This window comes from Delphinus delphis, chromosome 15, assembly GCF_949987515.2.
Source record: "Delphinus delphis chromosome 15, mDelDel1.2, whole genome shotgun sequence".
Taxonomy (NCBI): domain Eukaryota; kingdom Metazoa; phylum Chordata; class Mammalia; order Artiodactyla; family Delphinidae; genus Delphinus; species Delphinus delphis.
This window is the reverse complement of record NC_082697.1, coordinates 46,143,234-46,167,620: the sequence shown is the minus strand read 5'-3', so window position 1 is coordinate 46,167,620 and position 24,387 is coordinate 46,143,234. Positions and strand designations below refer to the sequence as shown.

General features: G+C 46.5%; 1 protein-coding gene across 1 annotated transcript in view; it reads left to right on the top strand.

The window, feature by feature from the left end:
• The window catches only part of CFAP61 (cilia and flagella associated protein 61), a 252,242-nt gene that overhangs the window by 220,763 nt on the left and 7,092 nt on the right, over positions 1-24,387 (top strand). Inside the window, exon 25 of the mRNA XM_060032942.1 lies at positions 23,695-23,785. Coding sequence (XP_059888925.1) covers positions 23,695-23,785 — 91 coding nt within the window. The remainder of the gene's footprint in view (positions 1-23,694; positions 23,786-24,387) is intronic.

The window sequence follows — 24,387 nt, the reverse complement described above, 5'->3', positions numbered from 1 at the left end:
GGTTCCTTATCGGGAACTTGGTTCTCACTCGGTGGTGACAAGGTGTGAAAAGGAGAGTGCACATCTCAGAAAACACACCTGGGAGTCCCTCAGACCTCACTTACCAGTATTGTCTTAGGCAGGTAACTGTTCCTGTAAGCTTCGTTTCCCTTACCTGTAAGTGGGGCTTATACCAGCTTCTAGCCCTTGCCGTGAAGACTAAACGAGATGACCTGCAGGAAGTATTCGGCTCAGAGCCTGTCCTGGAGGAGTCACGGCACAAACACTCTCTTTGCTGCACTTCTGCTCCAGGCGGGGCTGGTGGCTGCCCTGGGGTCGCCCTGCCTCAGGCCCTGTGCATCCCCGAACCTGGCACCCACCCAGGATCCCTTGCAGAGTGACAGATGGCATAGCCCCAAGTTCCTTCTCTCCAAAGACACTTTTTGTCACCCACCCAGCAAACTCCGAGCTGGGTTTTGTGACTTATTATTCCCTCTATCTGGTAATTTGGGGAGAAGAGAACTCCAAATGCCACCAGCGACACACCCGCAGCTGCTAATAGGAGCCGCTGTTTGCATCCCACGGTCCTGTCTTGGCCCCAGCGGCTCTGACAGCTGCCGGAGCACTGTTTGCCAGGCCAGGATACGTGCCGAAGGCTCTGAGGGCAGAATAGAGCCCAGCACAGTCACGCTGGGATCTCGGAGGCTCGCAGCATTAATAATCTATAGTTCAATCATTAGGAGCAAATCCAAGTGAAATAGGAAGATATACACCACGCTGGAGGCTGTGAGGCTGCTGGGAGGTTGCTCCGTGGCGGGCTTAACGATCCGCTCCCGGCCACCAGCAGCCCCAGCTGACAAGCGGCGCCTGCAAGCTGCAGGCTGTCTGCACGTGATAATTGAACAAAGCTAGGCCGCCTTCAAGATGTTAACACGGATTCGCCACCAAGGATCTGCCAGGCTTGTCAGGCCCCCGAATCGAAACCTCTCCAGGGCACCCTGAAGGGTGTCCATGGGGTCAGTTATTGCCCTCTGGACGGACCTGCAAGTGGATCTTTCTGGTTGCAGGTCTGAGGCTCCTGGGGTCCTGGCAAGGATTTAATATATGAACGTATATAACCCCACCCTGATTTCTCCAATTACAAACCGGACCGAAGTGCTAAACTAGGGCTTTTTTTGCACCGGGTCAGGCTGTAGCACATGGAGTAGGAAGATAGCTGAGGCAGAGAAGCATTTTTAATTTCAGGGTTTTCTTTAAAAAAATCAGTCATTTCAAGTTGGATAAAATGTTAAAATTTTTTGTGGTTGTTGATTTTCTTCCTGGTCATAACCATTAGTCGGGAACCTCTGCAAGTGACAGAACTGAAACCCCAGAAGAGACTGTAATGTCACCCCCCCAAAGCACCCCCTCCCCTTCCTGCAACAGCCAGGAACCCCCTCCTCCCTGTCACCCTCCGTAAGAGACTGGAGGCTTGTTCTTTGGAAAATGTGAACTGGAGAGACTGAGACGGGAGGGCAGCAGACCCAAGAGAGGAAAAGTGTGAAGAGAGAAGGAATCAGATGAACGTCCCGATACTGACCGGTAGAGTCCCTCGTCCCCCTCTGCTGCCCTGTCCCCAGCATGGCAGTAGTCGGAGCAGAGGTATCGGAAGACGAAGTCAAGGACACTTCAGGAAAAAGAGAACAAGGCCTTTTATCTGACTAATAGGAATTCCTGAGACAGCAGAGAAAACTCAGTTGGGCGGAAGGTAAAAAAAAATGCCCGGAACTGAAAGATATCAATCTCCAGATTGAAAAATGCACAATAAATGATAAACAGCCCGAGACTCTCTGTGATGAAATTCCAGACACCAGCCATAATGAGAAGCTCCTACAAGTGTCTGGTGAGGAAAGCACGTCACTTAGAAAAGAACAAGGGTCAAAATAGCACCAGGTTTCTCAATAGCAACCCCAGAACCAAACAAACGATGGGCAAGGTCCCCATCCTTCTGAAAGGAAATATTTCCAGCAGTAATTCTACGACCATCCTTCAAGGAGGTACCAAGGACAGAGAACTGTCCCTGCCCATACATGAAGGAGGAATGGCACGGTTAGAATGTCACCATTTTGCAACCCCTCCTGAATGAAAGGACATGGGGATGTGGCTGCTGACACAGAAAAAGACACAGCCAGACACCCTGTGCTACTTGTCGGGAAAACACACCACCTTGAAAAAAAAATTGAACCTGAATCTGTCCAGAACCTTAGGTCTACCACCAGTTTATGGGAAATAGAGGAGACAGAGGAGCATATTCACTAAAACCACAGAGCTTCTGTCCGCCAAATTCAGAGTGTAGGAAACTGTACGGAGCAAACAGCCTGACTCCTTCCACAAATAAACTGCAAAAAATGAAAGAGAGATGGGGTTGGGAGCCTGTGGGATAAAATAGACTTTATAAGCATATCAACTGATTTGGATCCTGATTCAGATAGGCTGTAAAAAAAATTATGCCCTTTATGACATTATTGGAAATTTGAACACTGGATGTTTGATGATGTTAAGGAATTAATTCATTTTTAAATGTGAAGATGATATTGTAGTTACACATATTTTAAGAGAAGTATCTTTACCTTTCAGAGATACACATTGAAATATCTGGGATATTCTTCAAAATAACCCCAGAGGGAGAAGAGTAGATGGGGCTAGAAATGACACAAGATTGGCCATGTGTTGATAGCTGTTGGAACTGGGTGTCCTTCTAAGTTAAAAGTGCTTTAAAATTCTGCATAATAAAGAGTTATTTTTTAAAGATTATACTCCACTTATATTAATTATAAAATATTGGCTATATTCCCTGTGCTGTACAATATATCCTTGTAGCTTATTTTATACCTAACAGCTTGTACCTGTTACTCCCCTGCCCCTATATTGCCTCTCCCCCCTTCCCTCTCCCCACTGGTAACCACTAATTTTTCCTGTATATAAGAGTTATTTTTAAGAAGCAACCCAAGGACCTACTGTATAGCACAGGGAACTCTACTCAATATCTTGTAATAACCTATAATGGAAAAGACTTTTAAAAAGAATATACATATGTGTATATATGTGTTATGTATGTGGATATAGATATATAGATATACATATTTGAATCACTTTGTTGTACGCCTAAAACTAACATTGTAAATCAGCTATATTTCAATAAAAAAAATTTTTTTAATGTAAAAAGAATACTACCATCAAAAAAAAAACACTGGAGAATAGTGGGGAGAAGTCCCCATGGGCCCAGGGGACAACCAGGCCAGGCCAGGCCAGACAGGAGCACAGAGACAATAACATAGAGGGATCCTGAGGAAAAAAGAATTAATTTTGATTATTTGACATGTTTATTTGGAAAATAATATTGAAGGGCATTTTACATACCTGCTGGAGCATTTTGAAAAAAAAAAAAAAAAAAAAACTTGCGCTAGATACATTGAAAGCTAAGGAAAAAAAACCAGGGCCGGGCCGTCATTATTTCTAAGAAAAGCAAAAAGTTATACAAGAAAGAAATGTAGTTAGTATTTGCATTGTTAAAATAACATAATCACAGATACTAATTTAACCAAGAGTTGCCATACAAGCTGTTGGGAGAGTTTGGGATTAGGGAGAACTGGGGGTTTGTGCTTAAAAAGATAAATCCTCATTTACCACAACAAGGAGTCGATAGGCATACTTGAAATTCATAAGTAATAATTTGTATCATGCATATAACCAATCACATTTATATCAGTAATCACAGGAAAAACCAGCTCGCTCTGTCTGAGCCACTTACGACTCTGGCTGCAAGCAGCAGAAACCAACCAAAGCTAGATGTAAGCTAAAAAGGAGAATTCATCGTGGTTGTATCTCATAGGAACAAAGGGCGTCGAGATGGCTCCATCTCAGGACGGAGACTACAGTCAGGAAGGCTAAAGCCAGCAGAAGCCAAGCAGTGGCGGCTGCTTTCTCTCTGCAGGTCGGCTTTCTCGGCTTGCCCCTGCCACAGCCCCAAACCCACAGAGAGTAACCAGATGCATCTCAGTCCCAGCTCCAGGTTCCCCACAGAGTGACGGGCATGGCTTGGGGGGTACAGCTTCAAATTATTTGGCACTCTTCCCGAAGAGAGATGGGGTCTGTGCCCCCTCCCTTGAATCTGGGCGAGCTCGTGATGGCTTTGACCAGTGGAGTGCAGCAGAAGCGGGGCTGTGTGACTTCGGAGGCTGAGTTCTAGAAGGCCCCATAGTTCCAGCTTCTTTGCTGGAACATTTGCTCTTAGAGTCCTGACCTGTCAGGTAAGAAGTCCAAGCATCCTGAGGCTGCCATGCTGTGAAGAAGCCCAAGCTGTTTGGAAGGACCAGGTAGACACTCCAGCAAGAGTCCCAGCTGAGCCAAGCTTTCCAGTCATCCTAGCACAGGTGCCAGATGTGTAGGGGAAGAAGCCTCCAGATGATTCCAGCCCCGGCCGTCAGAGTGGCCCCGAAGCATTTGTCTTCCCATGTGGAGCCCCTGCAGTCATAAAGCAGAGCCAAGCCGCCGTGAGCGTAATAAAATGGTTTTCCCTCTGCGCCACTAAGTTTGGGGGTGGTTTTTGCACATCAGCATGGAACTAGAAGGCTTAGATCAGATGCCATCTCAGATCCATGGAATCATGAAGTCACAACATGACTGCTGGGGACCTACCCCCCAAAGAGGTAGGGATGCCAGGAGCAGAGCAGAGTCCAGAAAATTATGGCTTGACAGAAACCCCTCAAGGTGTCCACTCCATTGCCTTTCCTGGTCTCCCGGCAGCCTGTTGCCTACCTAAGCAGAGGTAGATTGACCTCTCTTGAGCCTACTTCTAGTTCTTGCTCTTCCACCAGTAAAGCTATATGTGACACGGTGACACGGTAAATGGTATCATTCGTTCCTTCCCCTCCCGGCCGCATGGTGGTCTTCCAACAGAAACAGTTTCCAAGAAGTGGGGAAGAGCCTCAGAGCTCTGGCATCTTCCCTCCATCTCCAGTACAGAGGAGATCATTAGAGGGCCCTCATGTTGCCTAGCAACCCGTGAATGCTGTTTGCTATCATGTCATTAATATGATATGAAAGTGTTTCATAGAAGACATTCATCTTGAATTAATGAAAATCAGATTTGCTAATATGACACAAAATCTGTTCTTGCTTGTAACTTTCTGTACTTAAGTAGCTTATTTATTGAATTAGACCGTGAGTGGTTTTAAGCTTGAGACTGTCAAAGGATCATAATAATGACTTTGTTTTCAATCATATCAGATGGCTGTTAATGATGTGATTACACACCTATAACCCTGTGATCACCATCCCAGACCAAGCCCCCTCCCCCGAGGTCCAGCCCCACTGCCAGTTAACTGTCTGCCACCCAACTTCTTACTGTTGAAACCTCAGCTAGGAGAGGATTCTGGTTTGAGCCGGTATACTTTCCAGATTATCCACATCTTTCTTTGGAGAAGCACCTGTGGCCTAAAGAAGGCTCCAGTGAATAAATGGATCTCACGTCATGTAAGCACGAAAGGAGCTACCAGAATCTATTCAGCCATCCTCTTCTTTCTAAAAAACGATAACAAAAAACCTTAAATATACCAGGCACTAAACAGAGGATAACACAGACAGTCCCCTACTTTCAAACACAATTTACTCTTGAGAAAACAAGAATGGAGTTCAAATGTGCAAAAGCCAGTCATAGACTAGTATCTTATAAGGGGAATTCCCTTTCCATAGAGTCAGAGGGCGATCGCTCAAAGTGTCCTTTACTACCTTTAGCAGATGAGGCTCTGAACTCAGCACTCAGGAAGGAGTTTGGGGGGCATCAGTGGCTAAGATGTGCACAGGCAAGTGGTATTACAGTCAAATACACGGAGCTGACATCCATAAGCCAAGCGCAGCTTCTAAAGGCATCCGGAAAGAAAACTTCCAAAACTCTAAACTGCAGCACTCTATTTCTAGAAGTATTTTTTTAACAAACCTTTTTTTCCTCTATTTACAAACGTAATATATAATCGCTGCATAACCCAAAGGAAACAGGGATATAAAACAGAGAAGTGCAAAGAAGAAACCAAAAGTCCGTAAGCAATCACCCAGAGACAGCCATGGTACATTTTCTGATGTATGTCCTTCCAGGACATTTTATCCTATGAATACATAAATATTTATATATATTTAATAATATTTTCAGTGCTGATTTATAGCTTGCTAATTTGGTTTATCAGGATAGTCTGAACATTTTTTCACTTCTTGGAATATTATTTTAATGGCATGACTTTTCAGTGCCTGAAAAGTGTTCTACCATACGAATGTGTCTTCCTTTGTTAATCAGGTTGCTTCCGGCTTTTTGATCATTAACACTGCAATAAGCATCCTTAATGATACATCTTTTGGCCCTATGTGTGATTATTTCCATTATAGTTTTTTAAGCATTGCTAATTCGTGTTCACTCAACATATATTTATTGAACACCAGTGTGCTGGGTACTTGGGACATAGCCACCAAACAGAAAGACAGACGGGCTTCTTTCCTTCACAGTGCTTGAAATTAAGTAGCAAAGATAGAAATGTTTCAATGGAGGTTAAAAAAATTCTACCATCACCCAAATGAGTGTCTGTCCTTCTCAGTCCCACTCCTCTCCCCAGCACAGACCACATCGTAGAGGCGTGAATGTGTGTTTCTCAAATATACTTTATGTATTTTTCTTTTTTCCATTAATAATACATATTGAATGTCTTTCCGTGTTAGTACACATAAGTCTCATTCTTTTTCATGGCTTCTTTATATCCCATAGAATGACTAAATCCCAGTTTACTTAGCTATTTTCTTATTAATGAATACTTAGATTATTTGCTATTATTTTTCTGTTATTATAAGTAACATTCCCATCTTTATCGGCACTAGTGGAATTTCTGGATCGAAGGGTATGCATATTTACTTTTTGATCAAGACATTAGCTTAGGGACTTCCCTGGCAGTCCAGTGGTTAAGACTCCGCCTTCCGATGCAGGGGGTGCAGGTTTGATCCCTGGTCAGGGAGCTAGGATCCCACATACCTCACGGCCAAAAAACCAAAAAACATGAAACAGAGGCAATGTTGTAACAAATTCAATAAAGTCTTTAAAAATGGTCCACATCAAAAAATCTTAAAAAAAAAGACATTAGCTTAAATTATCCTCAAAAAGGGTTACTCCAATGTATACCCCCCAATAGCTATGAGAGTGTGTGTTTATCCCCACCCTCACCAACTCTGATATAGTCCGCGTTTTAATTTTTGTCAATCTGCAGGAGGAAGAAAGAGTAAGAAAACTATCTTGTACTTTCAGCTTGCATTTCCTCAAATTCCTTGTTTCTATCCTTTGCCAATTTTCTACAGATTGCCTTTTTCTTTTTGATTTATGATAAAATAGGACTAATAATTCTCATGGTACACATGGCAAATATTTTCCTGTATATCGTTTTTTTTAGTTAATAGACTTTTTTTTTAAGACCAGGTCTAAGTTTTCAGAAAAACTGATGGGCAAGGTCAGCATTCCTACATACCCTCCCCTCCACACACACAGTTTTCCCTGCTATTTACGTCTTGAATTCCTGTGGTATATTTGTTACAACTGATGAACCAATACTGATACTTTATTATTAACTAAAGTCCGTAGCTTGTTACCGTTGATTCTTTGTGTTGCACATTCTGTGGGTGTCTTGACAAACATATAATAAGGTATCCATCATTATTGTGTCACTGCCCTAAAAATCTCCTGTGCTCCACCTATTCAGCCCTCCCCACCCCATCCCACCCCCACCAAAAAAAAAAAAAAAAAGAAAACCCTGGCAACCACTGATCTTTTAACTGCCTCAATAGTTTGGCCTTTTCCAGATGTCATATACTTGGATTCATACAGTATGTAGCCCTGCAGGTTAGTTTCTTTCACTTAACAATATCCGTGTAAGTTTCGTCCATGTCTTTTCAAAGCTTGATAGCTCATTCCTTTTTATTGATGAATAATATTCTATTGTCGGGATGGACCACAGATTGTTTATCCACTCACCTACTGAAGGACATCTTGGTTGCTTCCAAGTTTTGGCAATTAAGAATAAAGCTGCCGTAAACATTTGTGTGCAGGTTTTTGCATGGACATAGGTTTTCAACTCATTTGGGTGTCAACCAAGGGGCATGATTTGGGATCCTATGGTAACAATGTTTTTTGTTTTGTAAGGAAAAACTGCCAAACTGTCTTCCAAGGTGTCTGAACCATTTTACATTCCCATCAGCAATGAATGAGAGTTCCTGTTGCTCCACATCCTCGCCAGCATTTGGTATTGTCGGTGTTTGCGATTTTAGCTATTCTAATAGGTGTGTAGTGCTATCTCATTTTTGTTTTAATTTGCATTTCCCTGATGACAAATGATGTGGAGCATCTTTTTCTATGCTTATTTGCTCTCTCTATATCTTCTTTGGTGAGGTGTCTGTTAAGATCTTTTGTCCATCTTTTAATTGCGTTGTATGTTTTTTATTGGTGAACTTTAAGAGTTCTGGATATTTTGGACATTAGTCCTTTATCAGACATGTGTTTTGCAAAGATTTTCTCCCAAGTCTTTGACTAGTCTTTTCATTCTCTTATACCATTTGTTTATGATTTTTTTCATATAAATGTTTTAATTTTTACCTAATCACATCTTCTTTAGAGCTTCTGAATTTTGTCTCCTACTTAGGAAAATCTCTTCCAACTGACAATTATAAAGTATTCTATTTTATTTTTTCACTTTTCTGGCTTTTTTTCACATTGACATCTTTAATTCATTTGGAATTTTTTTCATGCTTGTGTATAGTTTAACATGAGACTCTAATTTTACTTTTTCTAAGAAACAACTTTCCCAATAACTTTTAAAATAGTTTATGGGTTTTTTTTCCTATTTAATTGATATGCTACCAGTATCATATACTGAGCTAAATTCTTTCATACAGGTGAGTCCATTTCTGGACTTGCTATCCTGTTATCTTCCATCCTGTTAAATGAAATGTTATTTCATTTCTGTTTCTGGATTCTGCCACACTCTTTGAATTACTGTTGCATTACAGTTTGTTTTGATCTCTTTGATGTGCAGTTTTCTTAGCTATTCTTATACTTTTCCAAATGAATACCATGTCTAATTTCATTAAAAATTAATTTTGGGATTTTAACTGCATTTTTGAATTTAATTTTTAGGTTAGTTTGGAATATATTTATAAAAGTGAATATTACCATTCATATCTTTGTTTGCTGTCTTCAGTTTGGTTGTTTTCTTCTGATAGGTCTCTTCACAGAGCTTGCACATTTGCTTTTAGATTTATTTTAGTATTGTTTATTGTTTTGTTGCTATTGTAAATGGGATAATTTTATTCTATTACATTTTCTAATTTAAAAAATATTGGTAGATAGGGAAAATATTGGTTTTTGTAAGTTGCTCTAGTCCTGAATTCTTTTTGTTTAAATGTGTTTTAGTAGGTTATCTTCATATTTCTAGGTAGATGATTATCAGCTGCAAATAATGACAGCTTTTCTTCTTTCCTTTCCAATAGCTATACTTCCTATTAATTTTTCTTGTTTTATTGACTTCCCTAGAATAACTGGTGTAATATTAAATCATAGTGGAGATAGTTGCCACTATTGTCTTTCTCTTGCCTTTCATGAAAAAGAGACAATGAACAAGTGATATTTTTTTTAAGAGAAACTAAATCAAGGACTTGGAAGGCTAGTCCAATATTTCATAGATTGGGATCAAATAACATTGATGTACCTTCTCATTATAAGTTTTATTCCCTCAGAAAAATTAAAGTGTCCCCAGTGAATATAGATATGCTCCATTTTACATAATGGTATGTCTCCAGAATGGTTGGTGTGGGCTCTCATCTTGATTTTAGTGGACTCTCCTGTGGCTAAGGTCACATGTTTATATCTTTGGACTGCCATTATCTTCAACTTTGGGTAAGAAAAACATTTTTAGTTTATGTTATAACCAAGACCTTCCCTAAAGAGGAAATGGGTTAACTATCCCAGCTTAGGAAGGTAATTTAAGGAAGAAGGGAAATGACCAAATATACTTCATGAGTGAATCACTAAATTTCCTCCCAAAATGGAAAGCAGAAGATGCAGGAGCATTTGCATCCCCTGAAGGTCCCCCTTCCCCGAGGTTTCCTACATCTTTCTTCCTGATGGATCAGATCTCTGTGTAGCATGAGTCGCTGGGCAGTCGCCAGGGGTGAGGTCAGGTCTCCTCTGCCTGGAGAGAGAGCTCACAGTCTTGGGTGATCCTCCCACCCCGCTCCCAGGCACCACCCGTCTTGCCAGAGGCCATGCTGAAGTCACGTCCGTGGTCCAGCTGACACAAGCAGGCCCGACTGGTTTCACTGCTTCCTCCCTTTGAGAAGTGAACAAGCCTGTTTTAAAACCTGGGCTTTTAATAGTCACTTGATATTTTAACTTGCTAGATTAAACCTGCTGAATAATCAAAGCCAGTTTGCTTATGTTGATAGAACCCATGTTACAAAACAATATTCCAAATTGCCTATGTGCCTGAAACAGCTATCTGTTGATGGTGGTCATGAGGCGAAGCAAAGTGACCCTGACCTTGGGCCCCTGAGCTGGCTACGTTCCAGCTCACACACCACTGTGTTTTCCCGGTGGCTGAGCACCTCAGAACAAGGCACATCTTCACCTGTGGATCCTCAGCACTTGGCATGGTGCTTGGCACATAGGGACAGACGTCAGATGGACATGTGACTGTCCATCTGTCTGTCTGTCTGTCTCTGAAGGAGTAAACTACACTCAGCTCATTTCCTCTGCAACACACCCCTCCCAGTTAAGATTTTGATGGTCTCCTAATTGCAAACCCAGTATAGTTTTTGATCTATGCTTTTGATTTACTCATTCATTCAATCAACATTTATTAAGCACCTGCTGTGTACTATGTTCTGAAGATACAGTTGAGAGTAAGACTGAAAAAAGCCAGCCCTTCTGGATTTTATATTCTAGAGAAGGAAGGCAGGCCACAAGCAAGTAAATAAATATGGAAATAAGACCATTTCAGATGGTGCTAAAGGCTACGAAACAAAGTCAAAAAGAAAATGTGGCAAAGCAGCACTGGGCAGGAGTCGAGGTGTGCGGGGCAGACTCTGAGCCAGTGCTGGACGCTGAGACACAGCCAGGCCTGCAAGATGTGAGGGAGAGGAGTCCAGAGGGAACAGTGGGTGCAGAGGCCCGTGAGTGGGAGAGGTCTTGGTACGTCTGGGGAGCAAAAGCTGTAGCGGAGTGAATGAAGGTCAGAGGAGCTACATTGTGTAGATCTCTGTAGGCGGAGGTTTGGGCTGAGATGCTTATTTCCATAAAGGAAGGGCAGTAACCTGCCAAATCGCGCTTTAAAGTTCACCGCAGCTGCCACAGAGTATGGACAGTAGCAGCTATTAGGAGGCTCTTGCTGGTTTCCCACGTGTGAGAGACGCGGGGGTTGGACCAGATGGATGCAGGGTGAAGCATTTGGATTTGAGATGTGTTGTAGCGGCAGGGTGTGCGAGACATGCCCTAAGCTCTGACAAAACATCCAACTGCTCGCTTGACTCTCAGACTTACCCAGAGAGAACTCGTGGCCCTCCACCTCTGTCGTGGGCACTGCTGGGGCCCACCTCCCCAGCCCTTACTGGTCCAGTGCCCCCATCCTCCCATCCACCCCTCCACCCCCCCACCCCCTGGGGTGAATGTGGGCTTATAACTCACAGCTGCCCCCTGGAGGTAACGAGCTGGGAGCCACCTTGCCCGGAGCTTCCAATCTGCCTGGTCCCGAGGAGCCCATGGCCAGTGACAGGCACGGCCTCCAGAAGCCCCTGCCTCAAGGTCCGGCCAACCCTGTGATGCAGTTCACACCCAGAGCCGCCTGGTCCGAGGCATGGGCCAGACTCCAGTTCAGATCCGTTCCCGCTCAGCTCCTAGAGAAAAGGGCCAAGAGGACCCCAATGTTCCCATGTCCAGAGATATGGTTCAGAAAGGAGGACAGGACGTGGGGTTTGGCAGAAGCTAAGAGGAGGACGTGTTTGCAAAGTGCAGCAGCGGCCACCTGTGTCGTTTCCACAGAGGGGCTGCATCAAGGACAGAGAGCTGGTTGGTGGATTTGGCTTTCATGAGAGCTGCTTCAGAGCAGGTGGGGAGGTGGAAAGAGCCCAGGAGAGAGTTTATGACCTGAGGAACTGAAGATGCTGCAGAGTCCAACTTGGAGAAGCTTTCTGTGACGTGGAGAGAGATCCGGGGAATACTTTGCAGGGCGGAAACGGAGTCAGGAGAGGGCTTGTTAAAGAGGGGAGGTGGTGAGTCTTGTCTGTAAACAAATAAAAGATGCAAGAGAGAGAGGTCAGTGGCAGAGCCGGGACAACTTTCTATCCTAACAGCTGCAGGGGCAGGGTCATGGGAGAAAATCAGGTCTCGGGGTGAGAAGACAAGGCAGTGCTTGACCGCTCCTATTTTCTCAATAAAGCATGAGGCAAGGTCATCGGCTGAGAGCAGAGTAAAGCCGAAAGGGACGTTGGATGTTTGAGGAGAGAGGAAAAGTCATCTCAGAGAGCAGAAAAGTGTATTCACTCAGGCAGCGTCTGGATGGCCAGGCAACGCTGCGTGCCCGTTAGGATCTGCGAGGATGAATGGGCATGAGCTCCAATCTGGCAGCATGGTCATGTGGGTTTCCTTCCATCTATGTTCTGCTGCTTGGGTGCAGGAGAGAAGTAGGCAGACAACTGGGTTGAATGGGGGATGAGAGGGTGTTTGCAAGGGAGGTTCCTGGAGCTTCACCTCTAGGGAGCCGCTGATGGGAGGCACTCTGTCTTCCTTCCCCGTCTCAGCCTCCTGGGTCCATTCCAAGAAAGTGAAAAATGGTCCCAGAAGCCAGCAGCGAGGCCGTGATACCCAGTGCTCGTGGAATGCAGCCGTGATCAGAGCACGCCCCCGCCCCGTGACCTGGTCTGAGATGGGACAGGGAGGGGACACAGCGACGAAAACCCTGCGACACCCCTCTTCTGCAAACACGAGTGACCAGGGATGGCTCTGGCCCTGTGTTAATCCTCCCGCCTCCTGGACAGAAACTATCATGTCATCAGACTGCCCGCCGCTAACACAGACCTGCTGCCCTTCACCTCCGCCCTCTGCGAAACCACCGCCGAAGCCCACACCCTGTTCTAGGACCCTCCCAGCTCCATCTTACCCAGACCCCCGGGCTCCCTGCTCCCCTACTGCAGAGCTGCACAAACTCACTCTGCTTTACCACCTGGGCCCCTGGGTCTGTGCCTGGCGGGGATCCGCGGCTCCCTCCTACACTCCCAGTCACTCATGATGCTGCTTTGCTCCAGCTTCTCCCTCCGCTCCCCCACCCCACCAGTCCCCATGAGATACTGGTGTTTCCCTGGCTTCTCATCAGTCCTCTTGTCAACTCTTTCTTGTGTCTCCCTCATTGCCTCCAATCTGGGACGGCTCCTCAGCCCTTTTCTGTCGGGAGCCTTCACTTGTGATGTACACAAGCCAGGTATTTTTTTTTTTTTTTTTTTTTTTTTTTTTGCGGTACGCGGGCCTCTCACTGTTGTGGCCTCTCCCGTTGCGGAGCACAGGCTCTGGACGCGCAGGCTCAGCGGCCGTGGCTCACGGGCCCAGCCGCTCCGCGGCATGTGGGATCTCCCCAGACCGGGGCACGAACCCGCGTCCCCTGCATCGGCAGGTGGACCCCCAACCACTGCGCCACCAGGGAAGCCCTGGCCAGGTATTTTGTAGAAGTCTACCCATTTCAGTCTGTCTGATGGTTCCTCATTCATTTCGGGCTGTGCCTTCTTGGCAAGAACTGCGGGAGCGGTGCTCTGTCCCCCTCTGGGCAACGCGTGCAGATTTGTCCTTCTACTTGTGTTGTTAACTGTGGTCATTTGTAAACTGGAGGATGCAGGCTTCTCTGTTTTTACCTTCATAATCAATTAGTGATACTTTGAGACTATAAACATCCTATTTTCAATCGTCCTTTTTTCCAATTATTTTAGCATTCATAAACAATTCTTGCCTGAAACAACTGTTACTGTGTTGTTTGCCAAAGGGTGCTTTTTGTCTAGCTCCAGCATTCACTCCACATTTATTACTTGGCTTTCGACCGTAAGGAAGAGTTGTCCCTTCTCCTCCGTTTATTTATTCACTTATCTATATCAGCACGCACTTATGGATTCTTCTAGACATGGTCGTATCCATTCCCCTCATTATTATGCTGTAGGGAAATAAGAACTGGGAATATGTTAGTTGAATTTTAATACATGATTTTTGGAAACTACAAACCTGAAAGCATAAACGTAACAAAGAAAGGGAAGGAACAGTTTGCAGTTTGTCATCGTCTCTATAAAAGCTTTATCAGTTAAAAAAACCTATTAATTAGAAAAACTGTTGTTATGAAAGGTAATTATTTTAAATATGTACTAATCACAATCATTGTAAACATATATCAAACATGCTGTATATATTCTGTACTAGCGAATGATATTTCTACTAAGCAGTCCTTTAGAATTTAAAGAGCAATTCGTCTAACCAGAGGACTCGTGAGGTAGCAAAATACCTTGCTTTCTGGGGTTTGCTAGCTCCCGTGGCCTCGGTCTCACAAAAGGTAATTCCACTGATTCCTTTGTTCCATCCCCCCCAAGACTTCTGGGGGGCTATGTGTGCATATATACACTTTTTTTTTTTCTTTTCCTACAGAAAATAGATAGGAAATGGCCATGGTTGTGAGCACGGCTGAGTGGCTGAGTGGCCTAATGCTAGCCTGTGCTCTCTGCAGCCTAATTAAAGGAAAATGGTTGTGCTTTCTATGAAGAGAGGCACAGAATAGGAGGAGGGGGCACAGGAAGGGAAGCTGAGCTCTAAGAGCTTGCCTTTCTCCACGGAATTAAACGCTAACCTCGCCTCCTCCTTTGAGTCCTGACTGTATCAAACAAATCAATGTAAATAGCTGGACAACTTCCAGGGCACTAGATTTCTCGTCAAAATTCAATTAATGCAGCCCCTGAGAAACCAGCAACATGCAAGGAAATACCGCAGATGGGCTGAAAGGGCAGGTACGTGGAGCTGGATGTCAACTGGTCCCCGGGCTCTGGGCCTAGAGGGCAGCCGGCCAGCTCCCCACTGCAGCCAAAGGTCTGGGCAGGTGATGTCACAACTTCAATGAGAATGGAAAGGTCAACTTAAATAGAAACAAAATTCTTAGCTATATAAAAATCATGCTATTTCTATGGGAAGACTGTTTTGCCCCGGCAAGTCAGGCAAAAGAGCAGGTCAGAAGATAATCTTGTCCAGCTGGGCGTTGGGGCGGGGGGGCCCATGTCCTCACCCCACTAGTTTCCTCTCTGTTTCTGCATACATCCTACCAAGGGCTGGGTTAACTATTGTGACTGATTGGCTCACTCTTCATAATAAACAGGCAAAAAGAGGGAACTCCACGCAAACCTTTTATTTAACTTCCATCAGCTCAGACCAAAATGAGCAGTCGAGGCCACAGTTTATTTGTTCCCACGTAACTCTCCAGGGCACGACAGAACTCCATGAAGGCTTGTCGTGAAGCCCCTCTTACCTTGATCTCAGCTAAAACGAATTTATAGTCTAAAACTGCTGCTACATGAGTTTATGCAGACACCCTGGAGTGGAGCAAAAGCAGTCCCCAAGAAGAAGAACGCAGAATTATGCCAAAGAAAGACTTTCAAGTACATGGCAAACAAAAAGTGTTTATTTTAATCATTTATTTGGTCTCTAACTCACACCAGAAAGGGTCTGAGGCAGCTTACACAAAGTATATGCAATAGGATAATTAAGAACAACAACAGCAGTAATAAGAATAACAAGAAGAAGAAGAACACAGTACACAGGCCCTCCGCCCTGCGCCAGGCACACAGCCAGACCCCTTTCCTGCAGTGTCTCCGAGAATTCTGATAGTCATTCTTTGCGGGAAGGACCATCATTATCCCCATTTTACAGCTATGAAGACTGAGGCTGGGAGGTTAAAGCAGCCCAGCTCAAGATTACATAAGCTAACAAGTGGCAGAGCTGGGATAAAAAGAAAGGCCATCAGTAAAAGGGCAGCCACGGGCAGGCCAGCAATGCGAAGCGGAGCCCAGGTGGAGAGGCTGCGCCCTTCACAGCGCAGGTGCTTCTGCAGTGAACTCGAACACTTAGCTTTGGGTTCCTTCCAGGACAAAGCAAGGAGGGAAATGTGTATCGGTGGCTAGATTTGCAGGGTGCCTGAGAGAAATGTATTCCATTTCCTAAGATGAAGCACAGCTTTTCCTGGGCTAAGTGTCCAGGATTCAGAAAAACAAATGGTCAGCAGACAGATCTTTCAGAGAATCGTGTAGGAATAGCATTTCTAGAAACCAAGACTCCGGAGGCAGTCAGGCAGGACTCCAACCTCAGCACGATCTGGGCACCGACACAGACTCAGGACAAATGTGCCCTGGGATTCTGTGTTCTTACAGACTCGTGTTTGAGAGATAGCACATCCTCCTGGCACCTCGGCTCGGGGCCGAGGGTTCGTCCACTCACAGGCAAATAAATCACACTGGTTCCAGTGCATCCAGCAGACAGCAGCCTTCACACTCCAAGCCGCTCGGGACTGTCTCTCCTGGCACCTCTGCAGCCAGGCGGGGGCTCCCAGGGTGCCCAGCCGTAGGCAGTGTCAGCTTCTGGTTCCTGGCACACCAGCGTAACTGGCCAAACACCAGCTCTGCAGAGCCACGAGCTGACCAGCACTAAGAGAGAGGTTGCTTACAAGCCAGTCAGAAGATGGTGACTTCTGCCAAAGATCAGAATTTTGCTTTTAGCGCCAGGGCATCGAGAGGCATTTTTCCTTAGAGCAGCAAACATCCTTTATCTGGTGATGCCTGTTGTAGATTGCGACAACAACACTGTAGCCGAATTATATTCAGAGGAGACTTGGTTTTCTGTTATCTAGATCTTGTGCAGGTGACAATTACAACTGATCTCAAATAACTAGTCGGTTTTGCTTTGAAAATCATTCATCTTACCTTTCTAGATCTGCCTCGAAGCCATAAATGAACTAGATAGCGATTCTGGCAAACTTGAACTGGACAGGAAATAGTCACATCAAACTTCCATTTTGGTCTTCGGGGTTTTCTTGTCACAGTGTGTCACGGGGCTGTGTCAACTTGTGTAATATGTGGCGTCCTTGAGTAAATCCACCACCCCAGAAATGTGTAATTTAATTTCCAAGCAAACCTAGGGCTAACTGGAAATGCTTATTTGTTCCTATTCTTAGTTTTGAAAACTGTTTTGAAATGCATGAATCCACTTTCTTTTATGGGCAGAATAAAATGACCAAAATGCAACCTCACAGTGGGAACACAAATTGTTCTCCCCTGTCCTCTGCATTTAAGCCAACTCAGGCCAGATGGGGATGTGGACGACACCAGGGCTTTCCCATGGACTTGGAGGTGACTGTCACATATAGAAAGTAGTGTGTGTGTGTGTGTGTTTCCACAAGGCTTACTTTGGGGACAGGTTTAAATCTAGTTAAAGATATGTTCTCATTCTGGGAACTTCAACTAAACACACTCTCCCAATTGATGTAGATTTAACTGTAAGAAAAGATTGTTAAGTAGATGTTGTGGAGTCTATTGGGTATCATGGCAGACAATGTATGTTCTCTCTTTGCTCTTCAGAATCCTGAGTTATAGGATGTTATTTTGTACCTAAAATAAATGACAATGATCCCCAGACTCCCGGCAGCCAAGGAAGCCATTTGACCGAACTTAGCCAGTAAGATATAAATAGAAGTACTGTGTGAGATTTCTAGGAATTGTTCCTAAAATAAAGAATAAGGACCCTCATTTTCCCTTTTTCCATCCAAGAACATATCTATGATGACTGGAGCTCAGCAGCCATTTTGCTCTGTGAGGCCAAGGGCCCTATGGTTAGTGCTGTGATCTGATGTCTATGGAACCACCATGCCAATCCTGGATACCCCACCTAGACTTTCTTTATATGAACAAAGTACCGCTATGCCTTTTTAAAGCCAGGGTTATTTTGAATTTTTTGGCAAACACTTGCCCGAGAGGGGTGACATAGAAATGCAGCGACAGAAAGGACGCAGATGTGAGGGCAGCTGCCCCACCTGGCCCTCCTCCCTGCCCCCGGCCCTCCACTCTACCACATCCACCCTCGTGTGTGCACTTTCGGGGTGGGGACCACAGTGCCCAGCAAAGCATCTGCCACCAATGGCTGTGATGGAGTAACAGCAAAGAATCGCCCCCCCTAGGTTGTCCCCCTCGTTGCCACTTTGCAGCCACTGAGGTCAGCTCTGGCCGACGCCTCAGACAGAGAGGAGGGGAGAGCACGGCGGAGAAGGAGCAAGCATTCGCTGAGGGGTGGGCAGAGGCGGCAGAGAACAGAGGACCAGACCAAAATGGGTGTCGGAGGGAGAGACAGAGGGCTTTGAGAGGCCTCACGGAACCTGTTAGGAAGGATGAACGAATGGACAGAGGATGGAAGAAGAAAGGAAGACAGGACAGCGTATGTGTTTTGGGCACACATACTGGCCTGGGGAAGGGGACGGGGGCAGGTGGCTTCAGAGAACATGTTTACACACCTGCTTCTGTTACCACCCCTTCGAGTCAAGTCCCGACAAGGGTCCTCCGGCCCCGTGTTACTTGTGCCAATAGAACAAGATGGAGATGGGCTCAGAGCGGAGGAAAGCTTTCTGCTCTGATCACGGAAGGGAGGGGTGCAAGCCCCTGCCCTAGAGCACAGGCTCTCTGGGACAGGCCTTGGGCGGGACAGGGATGGGGACGGGACTGCTTTATAGGAGTCTCACCGGCGGGAGGGACGGGGTTCTGGGGGGTGGCGGGGTAGCTGTGCTGCTCCGGCCCCGGGCCCAGAGCTGGGCACAGCCTTTCTGGACACGCCCAGCTCAGCTAGGGTGTCGGTTCTACAGCTGGGAACTCTAATCCGACACGTTAGGTACGAGGCATCTGCACACAGTCCCCCTCCGGGCAAGCGAAACTAGACTGAGCACAAAAGAAGAGTTAGACCTTATCACCCAGATTCCATCTCATTTTTCCTGGGTACCCCAGTGGGCTTTGCTGGTGACACCTCCGTGTCACCCAAATTGCTTAACCAGGACTGGTGGGCACACCACATGCCCACCGTGGCCCCAAAGGTGAGGGATGCTGGCTGGGCTGGTGGATGGACCACAAGGGACTGCAGGGGCATCTGTCCATTGAGTTGGTTGCCGCCGTAGAACAACGAGGACCCAACGTGGCCAAATCTGACCTTTTAGAGAAAGGCCGAAACTCCAATTTCCAAATGCTGTTCAGGCCAAAGCAAAGACGTCTCTAGGTCACACCTGGCCCCCAGGGTGTCTGCAACCTGGATGATGGACCCTGTCATCTGTCACTTCCTTTCTTCTGCATGTGGAGTGTCCACAGGAGGGCCGAGGTGCCCCAGCCACGCTGCAGCCCAAAGGCTGAGGCTTCCTGCTGGGTGTCACCTACTCCCAGGCCTGGCAGGAGGAGAATGTCGGTCCTCCACCATGAGTCTGTGGTGCTGTCAGTACAAGAAAGGGCCTGGACCACGAGAACATCATGCTCCCGGGAAGGTCTGTGGGCCCCCCAGCTGCAGTGCCCCCCAACCCCCAGGAGAAAAGGCAACTCTTGGGTGAGTTTCCAGCTTGAATAAACCTCTGTGCAGGTGTGAGGGGCAGCTGGGGACCCTCTGATCGGGTCCAAAAGCAAAAACTGACTATTATCACACTAAGATAAAATGAGAATGCTTTTCATTAAAAAAAAAAAAAAAATCTTGGAGGGCAAGGTGTGTTTCTTCTCTGCCACTCTCTGCCTTTTCCAACTGTTGTGTAGTTTAGCATTTCCAGTTGCTCTTCTGAAACGCTCTCTCCTTCCCTACCTGCTGCTGAAGGGCCCTGGCCTTGGGCTTGAGATCCAGGATCTGAAAGAACAGCATTTATCCACCTATCTTTCCCCTCAGACGCGTCCTGCTTGTCCCACGGCTGGCGAGTGCAGCCTCACCGGCGTGTCTTGTCCATTTGCTTTTCTCAGCGTCCAGCGTGGCCAGTGGCAGAGCTGGTTACCAGATCCCTACCCCATTGGTGTGATGGTGTCCATCAACTAGGCCGAATGACCAGACGAGGACGAGCTCTGGAGAAGTCTGACCAATTCCTTCACGATTGCACCACATCGACCAGAATGCTTAATTCAGTTCCACAAGTTGACATTTCTTGGGCCTTCTGAGAAAAGTGTATCGTTTGCAAAAGTCACGGAGAATCTAAGTCCCCCGAAATAAACCAGGCCAGCCGTGGCAAAATGAACAGAGACATTCACACCTTCTGTTTGGGTCCTGGAGCGTTCGTGTAAGCTTTTTCTCATGGCTGTTTAGAAATGAATTTCATGATGCGAACACCCAAGTCTACACGGCCACTTAGAAACCACACGTGGCCGTGCTCTTACCAGACAGTGTCTCCTGAAGATGGCGCGGCCGCCAACGATGGAGGTCTTCCATTTTGAATGTAAACTGGGAAAGAAGCGATTGTTTTCTATTTTTTAAATTCACAGTGTTCACGGAAATATACATTTCCCCAAAGGTCAGCACTAATGCCAGCTATCCAAAGCCCCCGGGGCCGTTAATGCAGACCTGCCCCCCACCCCACCAGCCTCAGCAAGGATTCCAGAAGCCCCTCTCCTTTCTACGGAGAAGGAAAGAAACTAAAGCACAGGAGCCATTCAGTTTGGGGGAAAACTAGACCTAAAGCTTTTCCTAAAGTAAAACTTCTTTCTAACATTATATCAAAAGGAGACGATCTTCACTTGACGAAATGTTCTCATCCATTGCAAAATGAGTTCTGTTAAATTCAAAGCGCTTCCAATTTTAAGAATGAAGGCTGCCATGTTTCCAGGATAATTTCAAGGAGGCCCACAGGGGTCCATGCCACTCAAAATCCCCTCTTGCCCACCCTAAACGGAGTCACCGCACCAGCGCAGAAGCTCCCCACAGAGCGGGGAGAAGCAGGCCCAGGTATCCTCACCGGCTCCTCCAGTCTCCTGAGAACCAGCCTGTGCTGGACGCCGTGGGGACCCGTTGCCCACCATGCGTTAGAGGTCAAGACACTCCCTGCGTCAGCTTTCCTGCACGGTCAGAAGTGTCCCACGCACTGAAGTGGGTGGAAGCCTTCAGGCCACGAGTTAGCTCCACAGAGGAGGTTTGCACTGGATGTGGGCATGGATGGCACTGGGGAGGTGCAGACGTGGACACGGGTCCTCTGGGCTGCCCATCTGGCAGGAGGGCCAGGGTGGAAGGTGTCTGGAGGGGCTGGAGGAGGTGAGAGCCTCAGACCCTCCACAGGGATGCTGCCGTGGAAACACACGGGAGGATTGGGCGTCTGAGCAATGCAGGAAAGATGGCGACAAACATAAAAGCGCCCACTGGTCTCTAACTCAGGCATTATAGTGGTTTCAAGATTTGCAAGTCCACAACTCCCTGAAGCTTTTCTAGAAGCTGCTGAGACCTAAGAGGCAGGGACCATCCTGGCACAGCTGCGCTTGAGAGTCTGGGCTTAGGCATTACTGATGCTTTGGTCCAAGAAGCTACCGTCCGAGGAGATCAACATCACCCCTCTCAGTTGATGCCTTCCAAGGTGGCCGGCTCCGCATCAGTGCCTTTGCTCCAGGAATTAGATGGGTGTTGGATGTCGGCCTGGGTCTGTGGGGGCCCAGAACCCCAGCCAGAACCCCCATCAACTCCATTCATTCAGGATTCAGCAGCCTTGAGTCACTCAGACCTCTGACAGGTTTCCACGAGTGCCCCCCGGACCTCCTCTGCCCTCCCTCCGGGCCTCAGGGCTCAGGCAGACCACCCTTCAAGCCTGGGCTCACCCACGGCTCTCCCCCTGTTCCCATGAGGCTCACTCTTTGGTACTACTGCCCATCTTGGGGCACTTTGCAGTGTTTTATCGCCTATGTATTTAGCAGAACTTTACTCTATATTAATGAAAGACCAATCAGGGCCAGGCAGTTTACGTTTACGTAAATGAATGCCGTTTACGCATTCATTATTCCTTCCTTGGTTCAGTGAACATCTATAGGACGCCTGTTGCACACAGGTGCTGAGCTAGACAGCCGTGGAGCTATCACACAGCACGTGTGAGTGCATTTCTGCCTCCAGGATCATCCTTCCTGCCCATCACCTTCCTAAGCTCAACCCCGACCACCCCACCCCACCCCCCACCCCCGCCCTGCTTATCTCTACTCCGCCTCCTGGAGGGCCAGGCACATTCCTGCCTCCGGGCCTTTGCACCTGCTGTTCCTGGAAGCCTCTTTCCCCAGAGCCCCACGTGGCTCACTCTCTCCCGTCTCTGTCCCTTGGGCTTTACTCACTAAGTCACTGTCTTAGGGGAGAGCCTTGCTCTGTGTCTCCCGTCCTCGCTTGATTTATGTTTCCTCCTAAGCAGTTCTTATTTGCATCCTGAACATGGACCTATTTATCGCTTGGATATAAGCTCCACGGTGGCAGGGATGTTTGTCTGTGTTGGTCCCTGCTGTCTCCCCAGTACCCAGAACAGTGCTGGTCACAGAGTGGGTATGGAGCCCACACTAGTGGAATTAATAGTTGGATGAAAATATGACCTGAACAACAAAGTAGGTAGTTAAGGATGAAATTAGGTCCTATTCTGGTCAGGCGAACAGGTGATAGGTACTGAGCCGTGTGGCTGAGTGCCAGGTTGATTGTATGCATGCTTGTCACTGCCCCGGTCCTTTAATGCCTCGGTGTCCCTGGGGCTCGTTACCTCCTTCCCAAGAATTAACTTGTCTCGGAAAACAGAAGGTGCTCATCTGCATGTGGGCACCAGTTTTTCTTCCCCTGGACACACACGTGACATCCACTAACAGTCCCAGGAACAACAAACTCACATCCAGAGGAGCTCACATCACCCAAGTGTCTCTAACCATGAAGGAGCGAAGTTTCCTGTTCCGAGACACTGAACATTAAGACAAAGTAAGAGTTAAAATACCAGTAAATGTTCCTGGCTCTTCCAAGAATGCATCAAATATTCAGCAATCCCCTGTAAATAAAGGATGGCCATACTGTCTTCCACATAAGAAAGCATGTGTTCAAACAGTTTTCAGGGCAAAGTTAGCAAATAGGGCCACCAACAGAACTGCTCTCTGAAGAAAGATTCAATTAGGCGTCCGTGCAGTTGCACGAAGGCCGTGTTGCAACACCAAGGTGGCCTGTTTTTCTGGTCATTATTAATCCAGAAACCTTAATGATGAACAACATTTGTGTTATTGTCTCCCCAAATTTAATTTGTTTATGCAGCAGTTCAGTTAATCCTGCAATCTGTTTTTCTCAAACGAGGGCAGATAATGGAGACACCGTTCTTTACAAGTCTTCAGGCTTTTAAATTCTGATAAAATCAGGGTTCTTCACTGGGTCTTGCCCCAGCTCTGAATTAAACCACTTTAAATGTAATTATGGAAGCTGGCCTTACATCAGGGACATCCATTTACAAAATTGATTGGCCATGCTGTTCCGCGAGCCATTTCATGAGCAAACGATCGCAAAGGGGCCAGAACCGTGATTTATAAAGGCAAAAAAAGCAGGTAAGTACTTTATCAGTGGTAATGAGAAAGTTTCCAACTAACTGAACCTTTTCCTTCCCTCACCAGCTACTTCATGGAGCCGTGGTGCATGGCCCTCTTTCACGATCGTTTTATTGATCTCCGGAAAGAGTTGCGCCAGATCTTATCCTCCAAGGAGGTAAGAGTGATTAACAGATATGTAGGTTATTCCTTGCAAATGAAGCAGTTACAGTTGTTGATCATTTAGACTTTTCCCTACATTCCCACTTTACGGTTTCACTTTGAAAATCAACTGTCCCTCACAGAAACAAACTAAGGAGTAGGTAAACGTAGATGGTGATATTTCAGGGAATGTGGATTGTTCCAATCTCTTAGGCGGGGCAGATGTGCTTTCCCCTTTTACAGGTACCTGTACTTTCATTATCCACGGACAGTGAGGGCTGAAAGCGCGGTGTGGGTGGTATCTCCTTGCCCTCGAGCATGAAGGCTGCGTTCCTATAGTTTCTGTCCGCGTTTGCCAGCTGTTCGCTAACCCTTCGTGTGCGCGTGTTGTTCCAAAGGTGTCAGGGGACTCAACAGGTGTCGAAATGCACTCCTTTTATAACCGAAACTTCTTTCTCCAAGCAACGTAGAATTAACTGGAAGTGAGGCTGCACACCCCGCAGGCTCCGTACTCGGCAGGAAATTGGACTCTGCCATGTACGTAGCAAAATATTTGGGAAAATTTATCTTTTTCAACACCTAGAGTCCTTACCGGAGTTGCGGGGAGTTTACATCTTT